Source organism: Chiloscyllium plagiosum, chromosome 5, assembly GCF_004010195.1.
Source record: "Chiloscyllium plagiosum isolate BGI_BamShark_2017 chromosome 5, ASM401019v2, whole genome shotgun sequence".
Classification (NCBI taxonomy): Eukaryota; Metazoa; Chordata; class Chondrichthyes; order Orectolobiformes; family Hemiscylliidae; genus Chiloscyllium; species Chiloscyllium plagiosum.
In genome coordinates, this window is record NC_057714.1 from 7,912,813 (window position 1) to 7,931,941 (window position 19,129).

The 19,129-nt window shown below is 38.0% G+C and overlaps 1 protein-coding gene across 8 annotated transcripts in view; it reads left to right on the top strand.

The window, feature by feature from the left end:
- Positions 1-17,461, top strand: part of LOC122549688 (homeobox protein Hox-A3) — a 44,195-nt gene extending 26,734 nt beyond the window's left edge. For 2 of the 8 annotated variants that reach the window (XM_043689544.1, XM_043689545.1), the window contains 3 exons: positions 7,502-7,562; positions 12,650-13,225; positions 15,820-17,461. In XM_043689544.1, the coding sequence (XP_043545479.1) occupies positions 12,766-13,225; positions 15,820-16,592 (1,233 nt within the window). In that variant the 5' untranslated portion in view covers positions 7,502-7,562; positions 12,650-12,765 and the 3' untranslated portion in view covers positions 16,593-17,461. Of the gene's footprint in view, positions 1-4,857; positions 4,875-5,546; positions 5,565-5,585; positions 5,602-7,501; positions 7,563-9,251; positions 9,455-12,649; positions 13,226-15,819 lie in introns of those variants that run through there. The other 6 variants (XM_043689546.1, XM_043689547.1, XM_043689539.1 and 3 more) reach the window with 5 other exon arrangements.
- The last annotated feature ends 1,668 nt before the right edge of the window (positions 17,462-19,129 follow it).

Consider the following 19,129-nt stretch of genomic DNA (forward strand, 5'->3'; position numbering starts at 1 on the left):
TAATTTCGAGTAAAGTGAAACACTTATTCTAGTTATATACTATTTTTCTGGTATATGGAAATAATATGCAACCCTGAGCTGAACAAAATATACTAGACCAAATGGTGTAGACAAACACTTGTCTTTATTTTTGTGTTTTAGTACACATTTAATGATTCTCCTTATTGTCAAAATCTTGATTTCCTTCATTTCCATTCTATTGCTGATATAAGCTCTGCACCCATTCGGATGAAAGGATACATTTGATCTTCCTAAAGATCTTGCTGCTATTTAATGGGTGCATTTGATGTTGATACCTGACCAAACTAGATCCAGGAATGTGCATTGTTTGCACTCATAATTAAGTACCATTCCTAATATTTACAATAAAAGATCATTAGTAAAAGTACATAGCGCTTAATTAAATGTCTCATCACTCCAGTCAAGTACATTATATTATTCTTACTATTGGCTATGATCAATCAAAACAAGATAATTGCAATAACACAGCGGCTGATACAATATCTTCAGCTTCCGGGCTGGCATTCCAATAAAACACGTCTGTAATTGGATCCATCTCCTAAAATAAGAGCAATACAAATACATTATGAGTTACCAATTGGCAATAGATACGCGGTGCTTTTTTTGTTAACGACAATAAATGTGCTCCTTTTAGGTCTAGTCTGTCTCTGTCCAGAATCAAGACTCGTTCCAGGATAGTCTAATTGGGCACTGAGGTGATATAAGAGTCCTAATTTAAAAGGTAAAACATTTTGCTTTGATTGCTGTGCTGAAATCAGATGTCTGATTTCAGGTGGAGGCGATCTATTTTAGTGTAACAGGTGGTTTGGTGCTGCAGTTCATTGGAATCGGTGACCACCATATGAAAACGTAATTTATTTTTTTCAACTTTGTTATAAGATGAGAGGTTCCGTGCACTCGGCAGAGCTGATTCCTTCCACGTTGAAATGTCTCACCCAGCTGCAAAAGGTAGTCATGGAGTCATTGGAAAGTGTCAGGTCGGTGGTTATTTAAAGAAACAAAAGGCGAGGGTAATCCCTTTGTTTGGGGTTCACAACAACCTCAAAGAATTCACTTCAGCTAGAAACATAAAGCTTGATTTATCTTAAACAGAATATCCATTATCATTTTGAAAGGAAAGACAACGTGCCCTGTGATTTTATCAAATGATATATCTTTCATTTTGAACTCTGTATGGATTTGAAACCTAAAATTAACTGGGGAGAAAATCATTAAGCATTTACTGTAATTGTATAGGGTATGTTAATTTGTTGTCATACAGATTGCCAAAATAAAAGTGCTTGTAACCACATTTAAAGGCTGGTATGCTTTGTACAACCACCCACTTTATTTTCATAGGAACCAATGACACCTCAATGCACTCTTGCTCAAAGTCTGCATTTATAATGTTGTATCCAATATTATCCCACTTACTTTTACATATGAAGTTAACACCCGAATGTACAGCTATAAACAACAAAACATGTTGAAGAGGTCTGACACCCCTCGGTTCGAGATGAACGTAAATTATGTCAGTTGTCTTTGTTTTATTATTAGGAGACTGACAACGAAAATGCAACTAAGAAGCATTCTCCCCGTTTCGTTTGTCCCATCTTTTTATTTTGTGTAAATGTCTGAACACACAGACTTTCCGATTTGATTTGATTTTAACGAAAGACCAAAAACATTGTTTAGAAATAAATGATTCTTTTGTTGCGGTTTGCACATCTGAAATTCAGTTCAAATACAAGTTTTGTACAAATACGAGAAAGCATGTCAAAATGCAAATCACACCAAAATTTTATTAAACCTTTAATAAAATAAATAAGTTCTCAAGTAAGAATAGACCGGGGTTTGGAATGTGGGGTAAAACGGCAAACACATCTCTAATTTCCCAACACTCCAGAACATTCAACAATACGTCGGTAAAAGTAACATTTTGTCGGCATTAAATAGTGTTGTTAGACTTTGTCAAGTCCCAGATTAGGAAGAGTGCTCAAATTTTCTGCTTAATTTAAAGTGCCGTTTGATAACTAGAGTCGTTTTATTGCGGAGTGCAATAAATTACCCAACCTTAACGCTTTGTTGTGATGGGTTTGTCAATTGCACCCGTATACAAAAATGAGTTTATTACAGGGCCACTCTTAAAATGGAAATAAACAGGACTTTACTGATGCTTGGCTGGTTCGCTTTTCAGACAGTTTCTGAGTGAAGTTTATGTAATATAGATTAAAATAAAACAATTGTTTTACTGAGATCACTCCTCCATTGGAATGCTTTCTCATGCTCCGAGCACGATCAACGTCGGCCTAATTCTTACATCAGATCCTGTTTCTTTTTTAATCCCCAGACTCAGAGTCGAATTTTTCCAACTAAAGAGTTTATTGGTACAAAGGAGTAAATAAACAATATTTAGCCGTGCTTAAACAGTGAGAAAAATATTATTTTCTAATCCATAATTTTACGTTTGTTACGAATTTATATCTAAATAATGCCTAAAAAAATGAAGAGTAAAATGAATCGTGTAGCAATGATTAGTGCATAACGTGCAAATCCCATTTGTTCTACCATGCTGTTCGATTTCAACCTTACCTTCGTAACGTAATGGGACTTAGCTCTCCTCAAGACTGGAGCAGCTGTTTCCTAAATCAACTCCGCATAAATGTACTGCCAGTTTGCAAGCATACTAGCCTAACAATGAACCACAGAAACTTTATTGTATGTGCGTAATAACCAGATTTGATCCAGATTCTGCTAACAATTATTTTTAAGTCACGTGAACGGATTCCATAAGGGTTTTCTTCCCCCTCGATTTGGCCCAGCTTGTTTGCCGGGCTCCTTTTCTCTCTCTCTCACTTTAATGCATACATCTCACCGAAAACCAGTACCCCCCGACATCTGCAGAAGCGTATAAGGCAAATAGTTTGTATTTGCAGGACGCTGAATCAGTAGGAAGGAGTGAAATTTCCTTCTCCTGATGGTCTGATTTGAAAGGATTTTGCAGAAAGAGAAGCCGTCCAGAGTAAGCAGAGAGCAATAAAGTCAAAACAGCCGGATAGCCTGGAACATGTAGACTCTTCAGTGTGCATTGAAACTTCCCCCCCCCCCCCCCCCCCCCTCTCGCCTCCCCTTGTAAAGCACATTACCAATTTCGCAGCAGGCTTTATCTGTCCTCTGAGGATGGTTTGGATTTTGCTGAATTCTCAGGTAAGCTGGAAGATTTATTTGTAGCTCTGTCTATTTGCACACAGGATAAACTCCTGTCCAATTTGTAATTTATGGCACAAAACTTGACTCAAGTGAAATTATTTCTTATCGTCAAACCCGATAACCCTTTCTTTTCGAATTCTTCTATTCTTATAATGTTCATTTCCATTGTAGTTGTGTCCTGGAACATTTCAAGGTTGAACTTTGCCAATTTAAAGTTTGTACTAGAATTGTAACACCACAACTAAATCAAAATTAACCATTAGTCGCTATAACAGGAAGACTAGTCAACTTTGGGCATTTCAGCCTCAAGCCTCTTTGAGCTGTGAGAGCGAATTATTGCTTTGATATGTTCCACTTGCCCAACAACAGTGACTTAAAGATTTCTTCCAACTTTAGCCTCTGAATAATTGATCTTGTCTCTGTTCCAAAGTTTCTTGCATATTTCAAAGAAACACGGTTTAAGTTTCTTTCTTTCTCTCTATCTATCTCTCTACCTATCTCTCTATCTATCTCCCTATCTATCTATCCATCTATAGACATGCATATGCTTATCCATATGTGTATATATGTACGTGTGTATACGTTTACGTTAAATTATTTCAGCACTAAAATGACGAACTTCACTTCGTGCCGTTCATCAATTATTCATTAATGTTTTACGCTGTGCGTTGAAAGTTTAACTATGGCCTTTGTTAGGCCATTGCATGGATTTTGTTCAGAGGGAAATTGAAGAGTCTATAACCTTTCTGAAATTTGCTGACGTTGTGAGACCAAATAACTCGCCTTACGTTTGTGTCCTGACACTTTGAATTTGCTGTAATGATTACAACTTAACTCAGTTTATTATTCGTTATTCTAAGCTGTTCAACTTAAACTTTGAACGCACATAACTTTTCCACAACTGCAGAACGCGACGCTTAAAAGAACGGTGATCATTTGCGGTGCTAAACAATATTTGCAAATAAAGGAAGTGCTTAAAAGAAACGTGCCTCTACTGGGTGCAGCATATTGTAGTGAATATTTGTGGAACAACTTTCAGAGATGTTCAAAAATTACAATAAATATCAGGAAGCAAAGGTGGAAAGGGCAGAACAAAATCTAAACGACAAAAAGAAGGATCCTTGCTCAAGGCAGAATGTCCACGAACAAGGCGTGATTTATAATTAAATTTGAATTGAAGAATTTAGATGATGGACTTGGTAATTATGAATCTCTCACATGAATATATCGTTTGAATAACTTCAGGCATATAGAAATTGTGGGTGAATTAATATTAAATCCTCCGCACTTTCTGCTTGGCCCTAAACTTGCAATAAGTGTTGCACTAAAGTAGGGCACATCTCGTAGAGACACAACCCAGAAATTTCAATTATATTCCACAGATACATTATGATTTTTTTTCATTATTGGTCCCTCATTACAATTAACATCTATTACATTGGAATCTGTTTTGCATTTCTCTTCCACAAGAAGTTCCACGCATCACTCAATTGGCAGAAAGCGTGTAAGCACAGATTTTGCATGAAGGTCCCTACAGACACGATTTACGATTCCACTGGAAAAGAAATCAGAATCGTTAGATCGCTGTCAAGTCCACTCCTCACCCCGTGCTACCCTCAGTAAAATCACCTATGCTTTCTGGGACACTGCTTTGTCTTTGTCAGGTAATTATAAACCTTTTCTAGTTTGAATAACTAGCATGGTGTAACGTGTGGGTGTTGAGGAAGTCCAGTACAATAGCACGCTCTGAAAAGGGAGATTCGTGTGGAAGCTTAACCATTGTAGGGCTTCTCTGCTTATTTGGCTGTTCTGGTCGAAAATGTGAAGTGCTCCCTTCTTCATAGGTCGATTTAAACACCCATTCTGGGTTTTAATGTGTTACAAATAGCTATTCATCTGTTCCAAGTAGTTGAGCCTACAGTCTCCGGATTGGGGTCTTTTACACTATGAGATACAGACGACACAACTTACCGTATCGTGGATTTCCTGCACAGAATTCTCGCGGAGCAACCTTCTGCAACGTCAACAAAACTCTACTTAAGAAACTTCCTAGGTTTTGTTGGGTAAAAAGTTAGGTTTTGCTTGAAAAAGGTGCTCCTTTAATTATCTCCCAAATTCAAATAAAAGGATTTAAGTTGACGTATGACCACGTGAGCACATAATACAGCGCATTATTGTGGCATTTGGATCGGAGACCTATGCTGGCTTCGGCTGTGATTACGCTTTTCCACTTTCTGTTAAGAGCCAGCTATTTTCTTCTAAAGAGATTGCACTCTGGGCACTGGATTTCACATGAAGGAATATATGCGAGCAGGACGAGATGCTGCATTTAGCGGAATGGATTTTATTTTGAGGTATTCCAAATGCTTCCGTTGATTGTTCATTAATATGGTGAGTTATTGCTGTTCAAGGCAAAGGTCAGTGAAAAGACTTACGGGTGTCAGAATGTACCAGAACACGCTTAGATTCCCCTTTTATCTTTGCTTCGGCACATAATCCATTTCCAATAATATTTTATCTCCAGATGGGAAATATAAAAGAAATTATTTCGTAGGATATTGCTCGGATCACATGCATGTGTTGTTCCTTGAAACACGAACAATCGAATATTGAAATCCTGTCAATGGCCGCTCTATGCTCGAATATGTACAAACAAAACATCTTATGTTTATAACATTGAATAGGACGCCAATATAGCTAGCTCTAATACCTGTTAATAGGAATTACATGAGGATAAACACATACTTATTTATTCTGACATTTTATTCATTAAGTAATGTGCTTCAACGAATGATTCTTCGTCCATTTTAGAAATCCAGTCAGCTAATTTGTGGATTGTAGTGTCTCTAGAATGAGGTTATTTAGGTTTAACGTTACTATGTGCGTTGTTAAAATCTCAATGAATCACACCATTTAATGGATGAGCACTGCATTTTATGCTTCTAAATGGGACGTGTAGTGATTTTGTGAAAGAATAAGATTGTTAATCAAAAGTTGACATTTTTTAAAAAAATCATTGTTGCCTAAAAATTGCCTCTATTTGCTCATCTTCACAATGGTAGCGTTTGATTAATGTAAGGTTATAAACTAGGTTCAATCTGGGGATTATTTACTAGCAGGCCGTCGTTGCATTGGAATACTGATTGCCTGAAGAATTTAACGAAATAAATTAAAACGCGAGACAGTATAGGCTAATTCTGTCTTTTTAAAAAAAGAATACATGCAAGATGAATAAAAGAGTGGAAAGAGATTCGTTATGTGATGCTGGGGGTGCAAGTGTTGTATGAAATTGCACCCACCAGCGAGTCCTCCTCAGGAAAGGTCAGGGTGTTGCGATTTGATTTATGTTTTCGGTGTGCTGGGACAGCCGTGCCAATGCAATCTGCTTTAACGAATGCTTTACTTTTTATATATGACAAATCACATTGGCAATTATTGATAGTCGGATCAGTACTCTACCGAAACTCTACCAATCTCGCAAAATAAAATCAAATCGGCTGGGGTGGCTTGGGGTGTGGATAACAAAAAGATCCTGTGGATAAGCAAAGTTATCTTCTGTCCTATATATTGGGCCTTTTGCTACATATATCTGAATTCAATATATGTATTTGAGGATGTCATTAGTTTATCAGATATTATATTTCGAAATGTATAATGCCGGTGAAATTATCATTGTTAAGAATTGATATTTTTGGCCTCATTGACTTTGAACTCTTGTTTCGGCCTCTCTGTTTAAATTTTTGCATTATTTCGCCAGTTTTTAGTCAGGCCCCACTCAATCCGGCCGATCCAAAGTTAAATGCAAACACTGGGCAAAGAGTTTTGGTAAATACATGTAAAATTTAATTACAGTTCGGTTACAGCATTTTCCCCTGATTTATTATCCAGTCCTGATGCAAACTTGACAATATAAAACACATATAAATAATACAAGTCTTCTACAGTGTTTGAGAGCAAATGAGAGTTGCATTAGCACAAATGTACTTCAAAAAGATGCACACGTAAGAGTGCTTTATCACCGATGTCCTACAGAAAATCTGCAAGATCCATCCTCGGCTTCTAATTTTCATACAATATTTCACAAAAAAAACCCTCAACGTGCCTCAGATAGCATTTTCTCTTTGATCAGAAGGCTATGTTAGGTTTAAAATTGATTCAAAAAGCTAGGTTGATTTATTTTCGTTAATAAGCCACGCAGATTTAGTCAAGGCAAAGATTGCTCAGTTTCTCAGTCGACCGACGCCTTTTTTTTTATTCGGTGGCAATTAATGGTCTCTCGTTTCCGTTCCAGACGATATTCTAAATAACAATTCTACAGCCAGAGACTTTTCAGAGAGACTGACGAACTTTCGGTGAGTTGTCTATACTATTCTGAATTTTAAAAATACATATGGTCGTTGCAATGGCACATGCTGACATTACAAGAATACTTTATTAACCCAACCGCGAGCGACCAGTGAAATAAAAGGACCACACCATGCTTTTATGTATAGATTTCAGGATAGGTCAAAAATAAACATAAATGTAACAATTACAGAAGGAATTACATACAACCATAAAGCATGCATTCTAGGCCATAAAATGGATACTAATTCATAGCAGGCAGAATATGAAAGTATTAAAGATGGCTGGCGGAAATATAAACTTTTGGTTTTGGTCTTCCAATCTCGAGCAAGATCTTTTTAAAAATGGAAGTTATGGCTGTTGTAATAAATTATCAACACCTGGCATAAAAGCATAGCATCTTATCGCTCAAATCAACCCAAACGTTCTCTGCTCTCATCGTTCACTTGCTCTCTGCAAAACTTAGCGAGTGGACGCAGGGAGAGTCGGCAGTCCCGAATGGCGTAAAACGTTTCTAATCGAGAATTTGAATTCACTGTAGCCAGCAAGCTCGCGATGATGTTGGAAGACACCCTCACAGAAACGGGCGCTTTCACTTTCTTTCCAGTCGCTTCTTAATTAAATTTCACTGAACTAGCCCAAGTTATAACAAGTATTTTTTTAAAATCCAGCATCGTGACGTTACTTAATGCTACCTTCGTGCGATCGCCAGAGAAAGAGGGAAAAAGTTGAAGTCAGCACTTTAAGAAAGTGCTAGGACTGTTCATTGACAATAAAGTGCTTCACTACAGATAGAACATTGAGCGGCTTACTTGAAAAGTTGCAAACGAGTGAATTTTTGTCCCTATCTTGCCTCCTACGCTGTTTGGCTTCCCCTTTCATGCAGTTGCATCGCAATAAGCGATAGGAGCAAGTGTTTTCACTTTAGTGCTCTGTTTACAGCCTTAGTGCATGAAGTCATAAATCTTACGTAGCCATAAACGACAGAAGCATTGGTATGCATTAGGGGTGACTATAGCTCCTTCAGTTCTCGCCTCCTTTGCCTCGGTTTTGCTTCTGATGTGTAACTTTTCGCTCCTATGTCTGAAACACTTTTACTTCAGCGTTGTTAACACCTTTTCTTCATTGAATACGGAAGAAAAAAAAGGCCCTGCTTTAGAACCAATTGAACCTGTTTGAAACAAGGCTGTGTTTTCACCCTGGTGCCATATTTCTTCCGCACTATTCTCAAGCTGTACTTCAAACAAAGGCTTTTCTTTACAACAAGGTGTTAATAAAAGTTAGTACAGTGCTCTCAACGCGGAAGAGTAAACGCATACTCGAATAGTGCATTCCTTTATTTTACGTCAATATCAATATTATTAAAATGTGAGTTGTTTTAAAGGGTAAGGTTTTGATTCAAGTTATGATTGTAAAGATTCAATGATTGCCAAACCAGTGTGCTTGTGTCCTCCGCGCTGGTTAATTTGCATAATTTTCACTTGTGACGCTATGTTTCGGGGGAGTTTACTGAGCCTGTCTGTTCAGTACTGCCAGACAGCAAATTTAAAATCCGCGCTTTGACCATTCAATATTCATAAGAAACATACCCCATTTCTTTGGTATTAGATAAGAGCAGCCAGGAAAGCTGATAGCAGTCTTATCTCCCTGACCAGGGCACGCTACCATAATCACAGGGCTGTCCATCCAAAAGCTAGAGTCTTCTCGCCTGTTCTTTGCCGCTCTACTATTTTCCCTTCCCCATTTGTCGTTGTCGTCAACCAGTGACTTTCAGCGTGTAAGAGTAAACTGTTTGCCTTCATTCTACTTAATTTGGAAGTTTTGAAACTCCTGCTTATCGATTTCCCTGGTGAATCTGCAAATATTGTGCCGTGGTCCGCGTCTATCGTCAGAGGCTAAGGTAAGCTGGACACAAATAGGCTATCACTGGTGAATGGCGGAGTTTATGTCCCAGTGATTTATGACCATATGACTTAAATCTCGGTTCAAGAAGAGTTCACATAGTATAGCTTCCTTTCAAATCCTGACTGATAACCGTAGGCATTGAATTCAAATCTTTTAATTCTACTTTCTGTTTCTGCTGCGCCGCTGATATTTTCTTCTCCATTTTCCAAGTTTTGTGAATTTATTGCAGTCTACTGTCTCGCCTGAGGCACCTATACACATGCACCAAGAAACATTTACTCCTGCTCTGGTAGATTCTGAGCGCCAGTGTTTTCTTTTCTACTTTTTTCCCCTTGTTTTTACCGTGTTTACACTTGGTAGTGTTGTGGAGAATGCGAAAAGTTGTTGAAAGGGGCAATTATATGTACAGATATATATCCCTGCCAGGGTTGGCTGGACAAGTAGTTGGAAAAGGTTCACATTAAAGCAATACATGTCAAAAGTTTGTCATTACTCCATTTCACTCCAACAGAGAAAGTTTTTTTCCTGCTTTGTTGTCTGATTGGCAGCGAGAAGAGTATGTTAGAGTAACATAGCTTGCGTCTTAGTAATACAACGTGTCAGTTTACAGTAACAAAGCATGTCTACGTTGAAACATATAGATAGAATAGGAACAGTATTCCTGAGCGATGGTTTCTTTAAAAAAAGACGAGGGTAGTGAAGAAGTACTAAGGTGGAGTTGCGGAGAATGAGATGCGTTTGCACAGGTAAGCAAGCTTGTGTTTGCTGTTGAGAAAAAAAATGGCGGAGATCACGCAAGTCCGGGAAACCACAGGAAAATTCTGATGTGTGGGCACCGATTATGAAAGATTGCCAATAACTCCTTTCACAACACAAGAAGCAATCCACTACATTTCCCCCTCACAGTTTATGGCTGCGTGCTTGAGAACGAATTCTGATAATATAGCAAGAATATTTCAAAATTAAATAGATTATTGACAACAGTTTTAAAGAGAAAGCCAATATTAAATAACTTGTGTACTACTGTCCTCTACAATGGGAGCCAGCCCGTTAAACTAATCCAGAGGCCTGCGGATTCAGGCGCACCACTCCACAGTTGGGGGCTCACCACTTTTTAATGGTTTCAACTTTACAAAATGCTTCGGGAGCATTAAGTGCTCCAACCCACAATAATGGCAGGCCATTCAGTTTAAGGACAGGACATTGCAAAGATTTTTCAAAAGCACTTTCGTTGCTTCAAGCTTTCAGTCCCAGAAGCAGCAAAATGCACTTTAAAAGCTACATTTAATGCCACTCAGCCTTACATGGTGAGGTTCCTTTCTCTTACAGCTTTAACAAATACAGTAGATTTGAAGACAGCTCCAAGTTCAGGTCATATTCAATCGAAAGTTGTGAAATATGCTTTACAGAAACCTAAGACTGTATCAGATTTGAGAAGGTTGGTCAATAAGTTTGAACACAACACGCGGAAGCATTGCTTTAAATGGCCAGGTTTAAAACGTGCAGTGAAACCTTATTCACCAGGAGCTTGAAATATTTTCCTAACAGATCCACAAAATGGATGGGCTCGCTGTACCAGTGTATTCTCCTTTGTATGAGTGCGGCGGCAGCAAAGAAAGGCCTAGCAAACAATGGTTTGCTCGCCTAGGCCATATATCTTTCTTAAAATAAAGAAAAATCTCCTCATGACAACCGATTTATAGTCATCTTAACTGGCTAAAAAGGATACATCCGTGACAAAAATATCGGATTTTTTTTGTAGATGAAACAAAATTCACAGGCCCAAACTGAGCTTTGTATCCACAATGTAAAATTAATTCCGTTTTGTTCATTTAACTAATTTAGTTCCCTGCGAGAGGCAGATTAAACTACTTTTTAAAAGAGATATCAGGGCTATATTCTTCAAAAGATGATAATTAAATGAACTGAGCGAAAAGAGTAGTGTTATTTGCTGCCGGTTTCTGATGATGCAGGCACTTTCTGTGGGTTGGGAGCTCAAGTTTTCTCCCGGCCCAATGACCCCCATACATCAAATTAAGGGCAGTTTCAGAGACAGAGCCTATTATCGTTTGGTTGGAAGAAAAGTTCACACCGTGGTCATGCAGAAGTACGCCAGTTTTTCAGGTTCCTACTCCCTTCGCGATCCATCATGCTTTTAGCAGGTAGAATTCAAACATTAAAAGGAACGCTTGGAAATTTCCGCCAGACCAAATGGTGACCTGCTAAAAGTGGAACGAACAAAAAGCAAGACATTTCTGCTTGCCACTGTGGATAAATCTGGGAGCAAAAGCAAATACTAGTTTAAATGCCTTGATGTCAGCCACAGCGCACTTAATGTAGTGCTTGTTCCACGTCTCGGATTATAGCAAGGCGTAACAATATTTTAAAACGAGGCGCTTCTCTCGAGAAACAGTTTCATTGCAACACCAGTGGTGTCTATTACACGAGAGGAATGTATCTTAATGTCACGTTAACACAACCATTCAGACAGCAGCAACATCTGTAAATACCTATTTTTAATGCTTTTTAAACAATAGCGTTTAAACAATGCGCCATAATCTAGCTGCTAGTTATCATTTGAATTTATGTAAATCCATACATAACGTAGAGCTTAACTATTGTGTTTCATTGTCGAGAGTTTGAACTGCTAAAGTTGGTTTCTTTCGTTTTCACTTTTAAACAAATCATTAACTAATCACTGACTAAAATTTCACGGCATTCGATCTGCTTGAGTTGCAACGAATCATATATTTGCATTTGAGTCCTGTTTTGCACAGATATACATAATGCAAAGTTTTAACATGCCCTAAACGTTGGCTTGAAAAAAAAATCTGTATATACAAACAGTGGTTCTTCTTTTCAACTACCTAAGAAGAACGCTGTTCCTGGTTGAACCTACCGAAGTCCATGTTTCATATGAACCCTTATGTAGTATTGTATTTCCCCGATGAGACAAAATAAAAGTAAAAGGCTGGACTCTGCAGCTACCGATCGTTTGCTGCACAACCACACTGAGCAGTTACTGCTGAGAGTCAGTTTTAAACGATTGTTACACGCAGGTTGCCCAGGGCTAAAACTGTGTGACCAAATATTGCAGCACACTTTTTATGGCTTTTCATGTCAGTTGCTATTGAAAGTAAGATGGATTTGTACCATTTCGCCATTATGGTTTTGTTTCTTGTAACCCCAGGTCTACCCGAAGAGGCCATTGGAAGAAGAGAGTCACGTGACACAGGGTGCCAATGTTATTCTATAAGGGTGTCAAGACCCTGTCAGTTTGCGAAATAAATATTGGGAAACAACGAGATGCAAAAAGCGACATACTACGACAGCTCTGCAATTTTCGGAGGTTACACATACCAAGGAACAAATGGTTTTAACTACAATGCCAGTCAGCAACAATATCCGCCTTCTTCTCATGTGGAAAATGACTATCATCGGCCGGCCTGCTCTCTGCAGTCACCGGCTAACACTGTCCCCCATCACAAACCCAACGATATCAATGAAAGTTGCATGCGAACCAGTGCCAGTCAACCGAGCCACCACGCAGCCATTGCAGAGCAGCAGCAACAGAAGCAGCCACCACCTCCACCACCACCACCACCATCTGTCTCACCACCCCAGAATACCAGCAACAACTCGACCCAGTCCAGCACAAACAAAAATCCTACACTTACCTCACAAACAACTATCAGTAAACAAATATTCCCCTGGATGAAAGAGTCGCGCCAAAACGCCAAGCAAAAAACCAGCAGTTCCAGTTCAGGTATAAAATGTCATGTCTAACCTTTTGATTACCAATTGACATAGCATTGTTACAGTGAGTGAAGTTACTAATTGAGCCAGTTGAATTTTATAGGCATTACCTTCATCTCAATAATATCTGCACAACTAAATCCTTTCAATCCTGTGGAACAGTGACCTAAAATAATATATGGGTCATTATCAAACAATCATAAGGCATTTAATTAACGAAGAATGAAACTAATATGTATTCAGTTTAAGTTAGACAATTAAACTGTACAATACCAGGAAACAGTTGGACAAGTGTGTCTCAGAGGACCATAGGTGTTTTGTATATGTATATAATGGTATAGATTTAAGGAGATGCAACATATTTATACATATTTACATAGACATTTCAATCTCCAGTAATGTATCCTCCACACACCCAGCCCCGTTTTTTCCCACTTTCCTCTTCTCTCTCTCTGCCTCGCCCTTTCCTTTCTTTCTCCCTTTCCCTCGCCCATCACTCTTCCTTATGAATGGACATTCTCACTGGTAGAAAATGGGGAGCCGGTGATGTAGGAATAATGTCATTGCACTAGTAATCCAGAGCTGCAGGCTAATGTTCTGAGGCCAAGGATTCCAATGCATTTGTGGTAGAAAATGAAATGGATTGATATCTCAAATGAAAAAGCTACCTTAATGATACCCATGAAACCACAGCTGATTGTTGAAAACACCCACCTGGTTCACTAATGTCCTTTAGAAAAGGAAATCAGCCAACCTTACCTGGTATGATCTGAACAGTGAAATAGTTTAACTCTTGACTGCCTTCAGGCAATTAGGAAAAATGATAAATGCTGGCTTAGCCAGTGGGACCCATGTCCCATGACAAGTTCAAAAAAATCCACATTTATTTTAACTTTCCCAGTTATATAATAATGACGTTTTATTTAAAAAAAGGTAAAGTCATTAAAGTCCCAGAGAAGCATTGATGTTTTGCATATGCATATAATGATATAGGCAAAAGTGAGGACTGCAGATGCTGGAAACCAGAGTTTAGATTAGGGTGATGCTGGAAAAGGACAGCGGGTCAGGCACCATCCGAGGACCAGAAAAATCGACGTTTCAGGCAAAAGTTTCCTGATGAAGGGCTTTTGACCGAAACATCGATTTTTCTGCTCCTCCTATGCTGCCTGACCTACTGTGCTTTTCCAGCACCACCCTAGTATAATGATATAGTTCTAAGGAGATGTGATGTATTTACATAACATAAACATTCAAATCTCTAGCAATGTGCTTACATTTCACTCATTTCAGCTAAACATATTAAAAACCAAGGGTTTGGACTGAAGTGATATTATATATTGAATTCTTAGTTTTAATAGGATACATATAGAATTGAAGTTGTAATGTCTATTGCTTATCAACATATATGGAAATTTATGCATGCAGATGATTCCAATTGATAAAAGAAGTGAGTTGTAAACAAGTGAGCTTGTATTGGTCAAAATGATTTTGTGAGGTTAAATATCAGATATACATTTGTGGGATTCAAATTAAATTCACAGAGATACATATATTAACTCAGAACATGTACATAACCAGTTGTCATCAATTTTGCATGAACTATAATAATTCTGTGGACTCCAATTAGTTAGGGTAACATAACTCAAAACATGCCATATTCAGATGTTGAAAGTATGAAATGAGACAGATAATGCTAGAGAAAACAGAAGGCCTGGCAACATCTGTGGGAAGAGAATCAATGTTAACATTTCAGATTGGTGATGTTTCCTTAGTACTAGGATAAGTTATAGATGAATAGCTATTAAGCTAATTCTTTGTCCAACATTTTCCCTTTCACTTAAAAGAATATATTACATTCTAACTTTTCTCCAGTTCTAATGACCTGAAATCTTAATTTTGTATTTCTCTCCAGAGATGCTTGCTGTGTGTTTCCAACATTTGCCATGTTTACTTCAAAATTATGATGAGAAGATTTGATTCACCAGTACTTGTAGTTGGCACAAAATCAAATATTGCTCGTCAAATGTTTCTTAGCTGTCACACAATCATTTTAAGATGATCTTTCTTATCATTTTTGATACAATTGTGGCATAAAGGAGTGAATTCTTATGAATGGGGGAAGGGCAGTCACAGTTGTTGGCTTATATTTGCATGTAAGTTGGTTCAGGTAACAAAGAAGTCAGGTTTACGTTTAAGAAAATGCCCCCAATTAGTAATTAGATATCTATGTAAGCTGCCAATACAATGCTCTTTGAATATATTGCTGTTTTTAAAATGCTGGTTCTAGTGATTGTAGCACAAATCAAATTGGAGTGTTGTTTTGGCATTCCTGATTCAAAACAGAACATTCTAGTTGAGATAGCTAATGGTTTGTGCATGATCATATCTCTATTATTAAGTGTGATAGCTGAAGAAATTAGTAAAATTACATATATTTTTGGAGATAGAGAATATGTAGTTATGATTTTGGATTAATATGTTAATGTAAGTTATTGAAAATAATTCAGGCAATGTCATAGAGTTTTATTCTATACGTTGTGTGACATATTTGCAACATCTAGAATTCCCAATGACTGATGGAAACTTTGTTTTCTTTATCTCCAGTTGAAAGTTCTGCTGGTGAAAAGAGTCCTCCGGGTCCAGCCTCCAAGAGGGCACGCACAGCATACACCAGTGCCCAACTGGTAGAACTGGAGAAGGAATTTCACTTTAACCGCTATCTTTGTAGGCCAAGGAGGGTTGAAATGGCCAATCTGTTAAACCTCACTGAAAGACAGATTAAAATCTGGTTCCAAAATCGGAGAATGAAGTACAAAAAGGATCAAAAAGCGAAAGGCATGCTAACTTCTTCTGGTGGACAGTCACCCTGTAGAAGCCCCATCCCACCATCAGCTGCTGGAGGATATGTAAACTCGATGCATTCCTTGACAACCAGTGCTCCATATGACCCACACTCGCCTACGTCCTTCAGTAAACCTCATCAAAATGCCTATGCTATTCCTACGTCTTATCCTGGGCCCCTCAACAGTTGCCCACCTCCACAGAAGAGGTATGCTGGGACTGCAGCTGTGACGCCTGAGTATGACACACACCCTCTTCAAGGCAATGGTGGCTATGGAACTCCTCATTTACAGGGTAGCCCAGTCTATGTTGGAGGAAACTTTGTGGAATCCATGCCAAGCTCTGGGCCTTCCCTTTTCAGCCTAACCCACCTTGGTCATCCTTCCTCTGGAAATATGGACTATAACAGTGCAGGGCCAATGACAAGCAACCATCACCATGGACCTTGCGAACCACATCCCACTTATACAGACCTTTCTTCACACCATCCTTCTCAGGGAAGAATTCAGGAAGCACCCAAGCTGACCCATCTGTAGTGGACCAGTTAGCTCTTGGTGGACTATCACTTTCTCATGCTTTTATATCACGTTATCTATGATTACATCCCCTCTTCCACCTTTCCCTTTTTTCTTTAGTATCAACCCTTATAGTTTACATGTAATGTACCTAATGACAACCAATCTTTGCTTGCATTGCTCTGTCACTGGTTAGTGGTTGCTCTTTTCATGGACTCCAGCCTTAACATTCAGTAGTAGAAGTGAAGTACTAAGGCTTACAGAACTTTGCATATATAATCTTCTACTTTATGGAACAGGGTATATGAACAAATTTTCTAAAAAAAACTTAAACGTGAATTTGTTCGTGCTTTATTTTTCCTTACGAGGAATGGTAAAATGGTTTATATTGCACTTCTTTACATTGAATAGTTAAACAAGATCAAAGCGCTTGTACAGGGTCCCCCTGGGCAAATAAGAGTTCTTGTCCATCTTTCAGTATGTATGTATGCTGGTGAACATTCAAATTTATTTATTTGCTCTTGCAAAGGAGAATATTCTAAGTGTTTAAAGTATTATTTATCCCCATTGACGCATATTTATAAATAGAACTGTACATTGACTATTTACTTGGTTCTGTTCAGTCTTCTGTTTTAAGTCATGGTAAATATTTTTTTTAAATTCCTGTAAGATACACAGAAAAGTAGTTTTCTGTTAGTAATGTATTCATTAAAAACGCAATTTGGTCAATTGTGGGAATAACGCCAAGAAAAGGGACTTAGTCTGTAACTGTAGTATTCTTAAAATGGAACACAAAATTGCCACAATTTTGTTTTAGGTATGCATTCCATGCTGCAAATGAGATATCCGTTGAACAGCTAGTTCTGACGAATAAATTTTTTTGTCAGCAATACTGTGTTGCTTGTAGTGTTAATTTCAACGAATTGCATAGTATGTTTTTCTTCTAAAATATTTGCAAAATATGTAAATTCATTCAGTAATACACAGCATAGCACACAGCTCAGTAGTCAGGTTCCTTTGTGTTGTGTGGCTATAACCAAGTGCCTCAACCCCCACACTGTAACATCATCCATTATCATGTGGCTTGCATCTGTCTCCAATGCTGCATTTATTGAGGCCAAGGGAGAAAAGGACTCAGATCCCCCCACTCCCAGCCCCCTCTGCCTTACCACCACATTCAACCTCACCCCCCCCAAAAAAACCCCGTCAAAAATGAAAAGATTTACAAGAAGGTATTAGTGGCTTCGTTTCTTTAATTATGAATAACGGTTTGTTTTTTTTTTCACTGTACATACAAGTTACATACAAAAGATACACATATTACATTGGATAGACAATGCTTTGCCAACCGAAATCATTACTATTGCCGCCGTCTCCTGGACCGTTTTCCAAAGAATCCTGTACATTCAGAGAGAGAAGAGGAGAAAACGTCAAGATTCAGAAGTACTTCGAATTAATAGTTTTAAGTTGATTTCTGATTAAGCAATACGATTGAAAAATAGCTTTAAAATTCCGACAGGTTCCATTTGTACCTCAACTCTAACCAAAAAAGGCAATTTCAGCTGAATTTCTAAAGAAAATATCAGACGTTGGGAATGTGTGTTTAGATCACTGCAATTTTTTTTTAAAAAGCTATTTACCGCTTAATAGTTAACTATTTCAAATAAAGTACGAAAGAACATTCACTTATATATAAAAAATGTATGTCCGTTAGATTTTGTAAAATGTCCCAGTAATTTCAGATAAAATGAACAACTTCGGGTTTGTTTTCACTAATTTAGCAGCTTTGGTGGAAGTATTAAATGCAATTTATAAAGTATTCAGCAACTCAACATTGATAAATATTTCTGATAATTGCAACGATCAAATCCTTTTTCAATACGAACTCCGAGTCCGCATTTCCAGGGCCAACGACTAGAGCTCAAAGTGAACATGTAGTGATGATTTTCCATTGCAACGGCAGCATCGTTGCTTAAGAATTTTTCCTTATCCAGATTATTGATTTAAAAATAATATCTTGAGACTACATGGCATTGACAGTAATTGAAACATCAAGTAAAAATCAAATGTCTTTGGATAGTTTTAGATACGTCCCCAAATCATTGGAAACAGTAACCACAAGCTTGCTAAATGGCGAGACAATCGAAAGAGGAAAGCTTACCCTTAGTATCAAGTTTTTTAAAAAAAAATAATTTCCATGTGGCAGAACCTGAGTGCCGAGCAAGGGGACGCCATGTTGTCGGCATACTCCCTGTCAGTGCTTCCCAAAGGAAATGCAGTCTAATTTATCTTACTATCCAAACTACATAGGAGACTTTCTTTACTCAACTAGCAGTTACGAAAGTGACACAATAAAAATGCATATTGACAAACTGAATGATGCGACCTAAGCATAATATGGATCACAGTACATGTATAAACGAGCTCTGATTTTATACATGCAGAATGAACGAAATTATTTCGTGAGCTTGGACCAGTCAAATTTCTTTCTCTACTGTATCGGCAAAATAAAAACCTTTAACGAGGCCGCTATTAAAAGTCTAATTGAGACGTTCTCG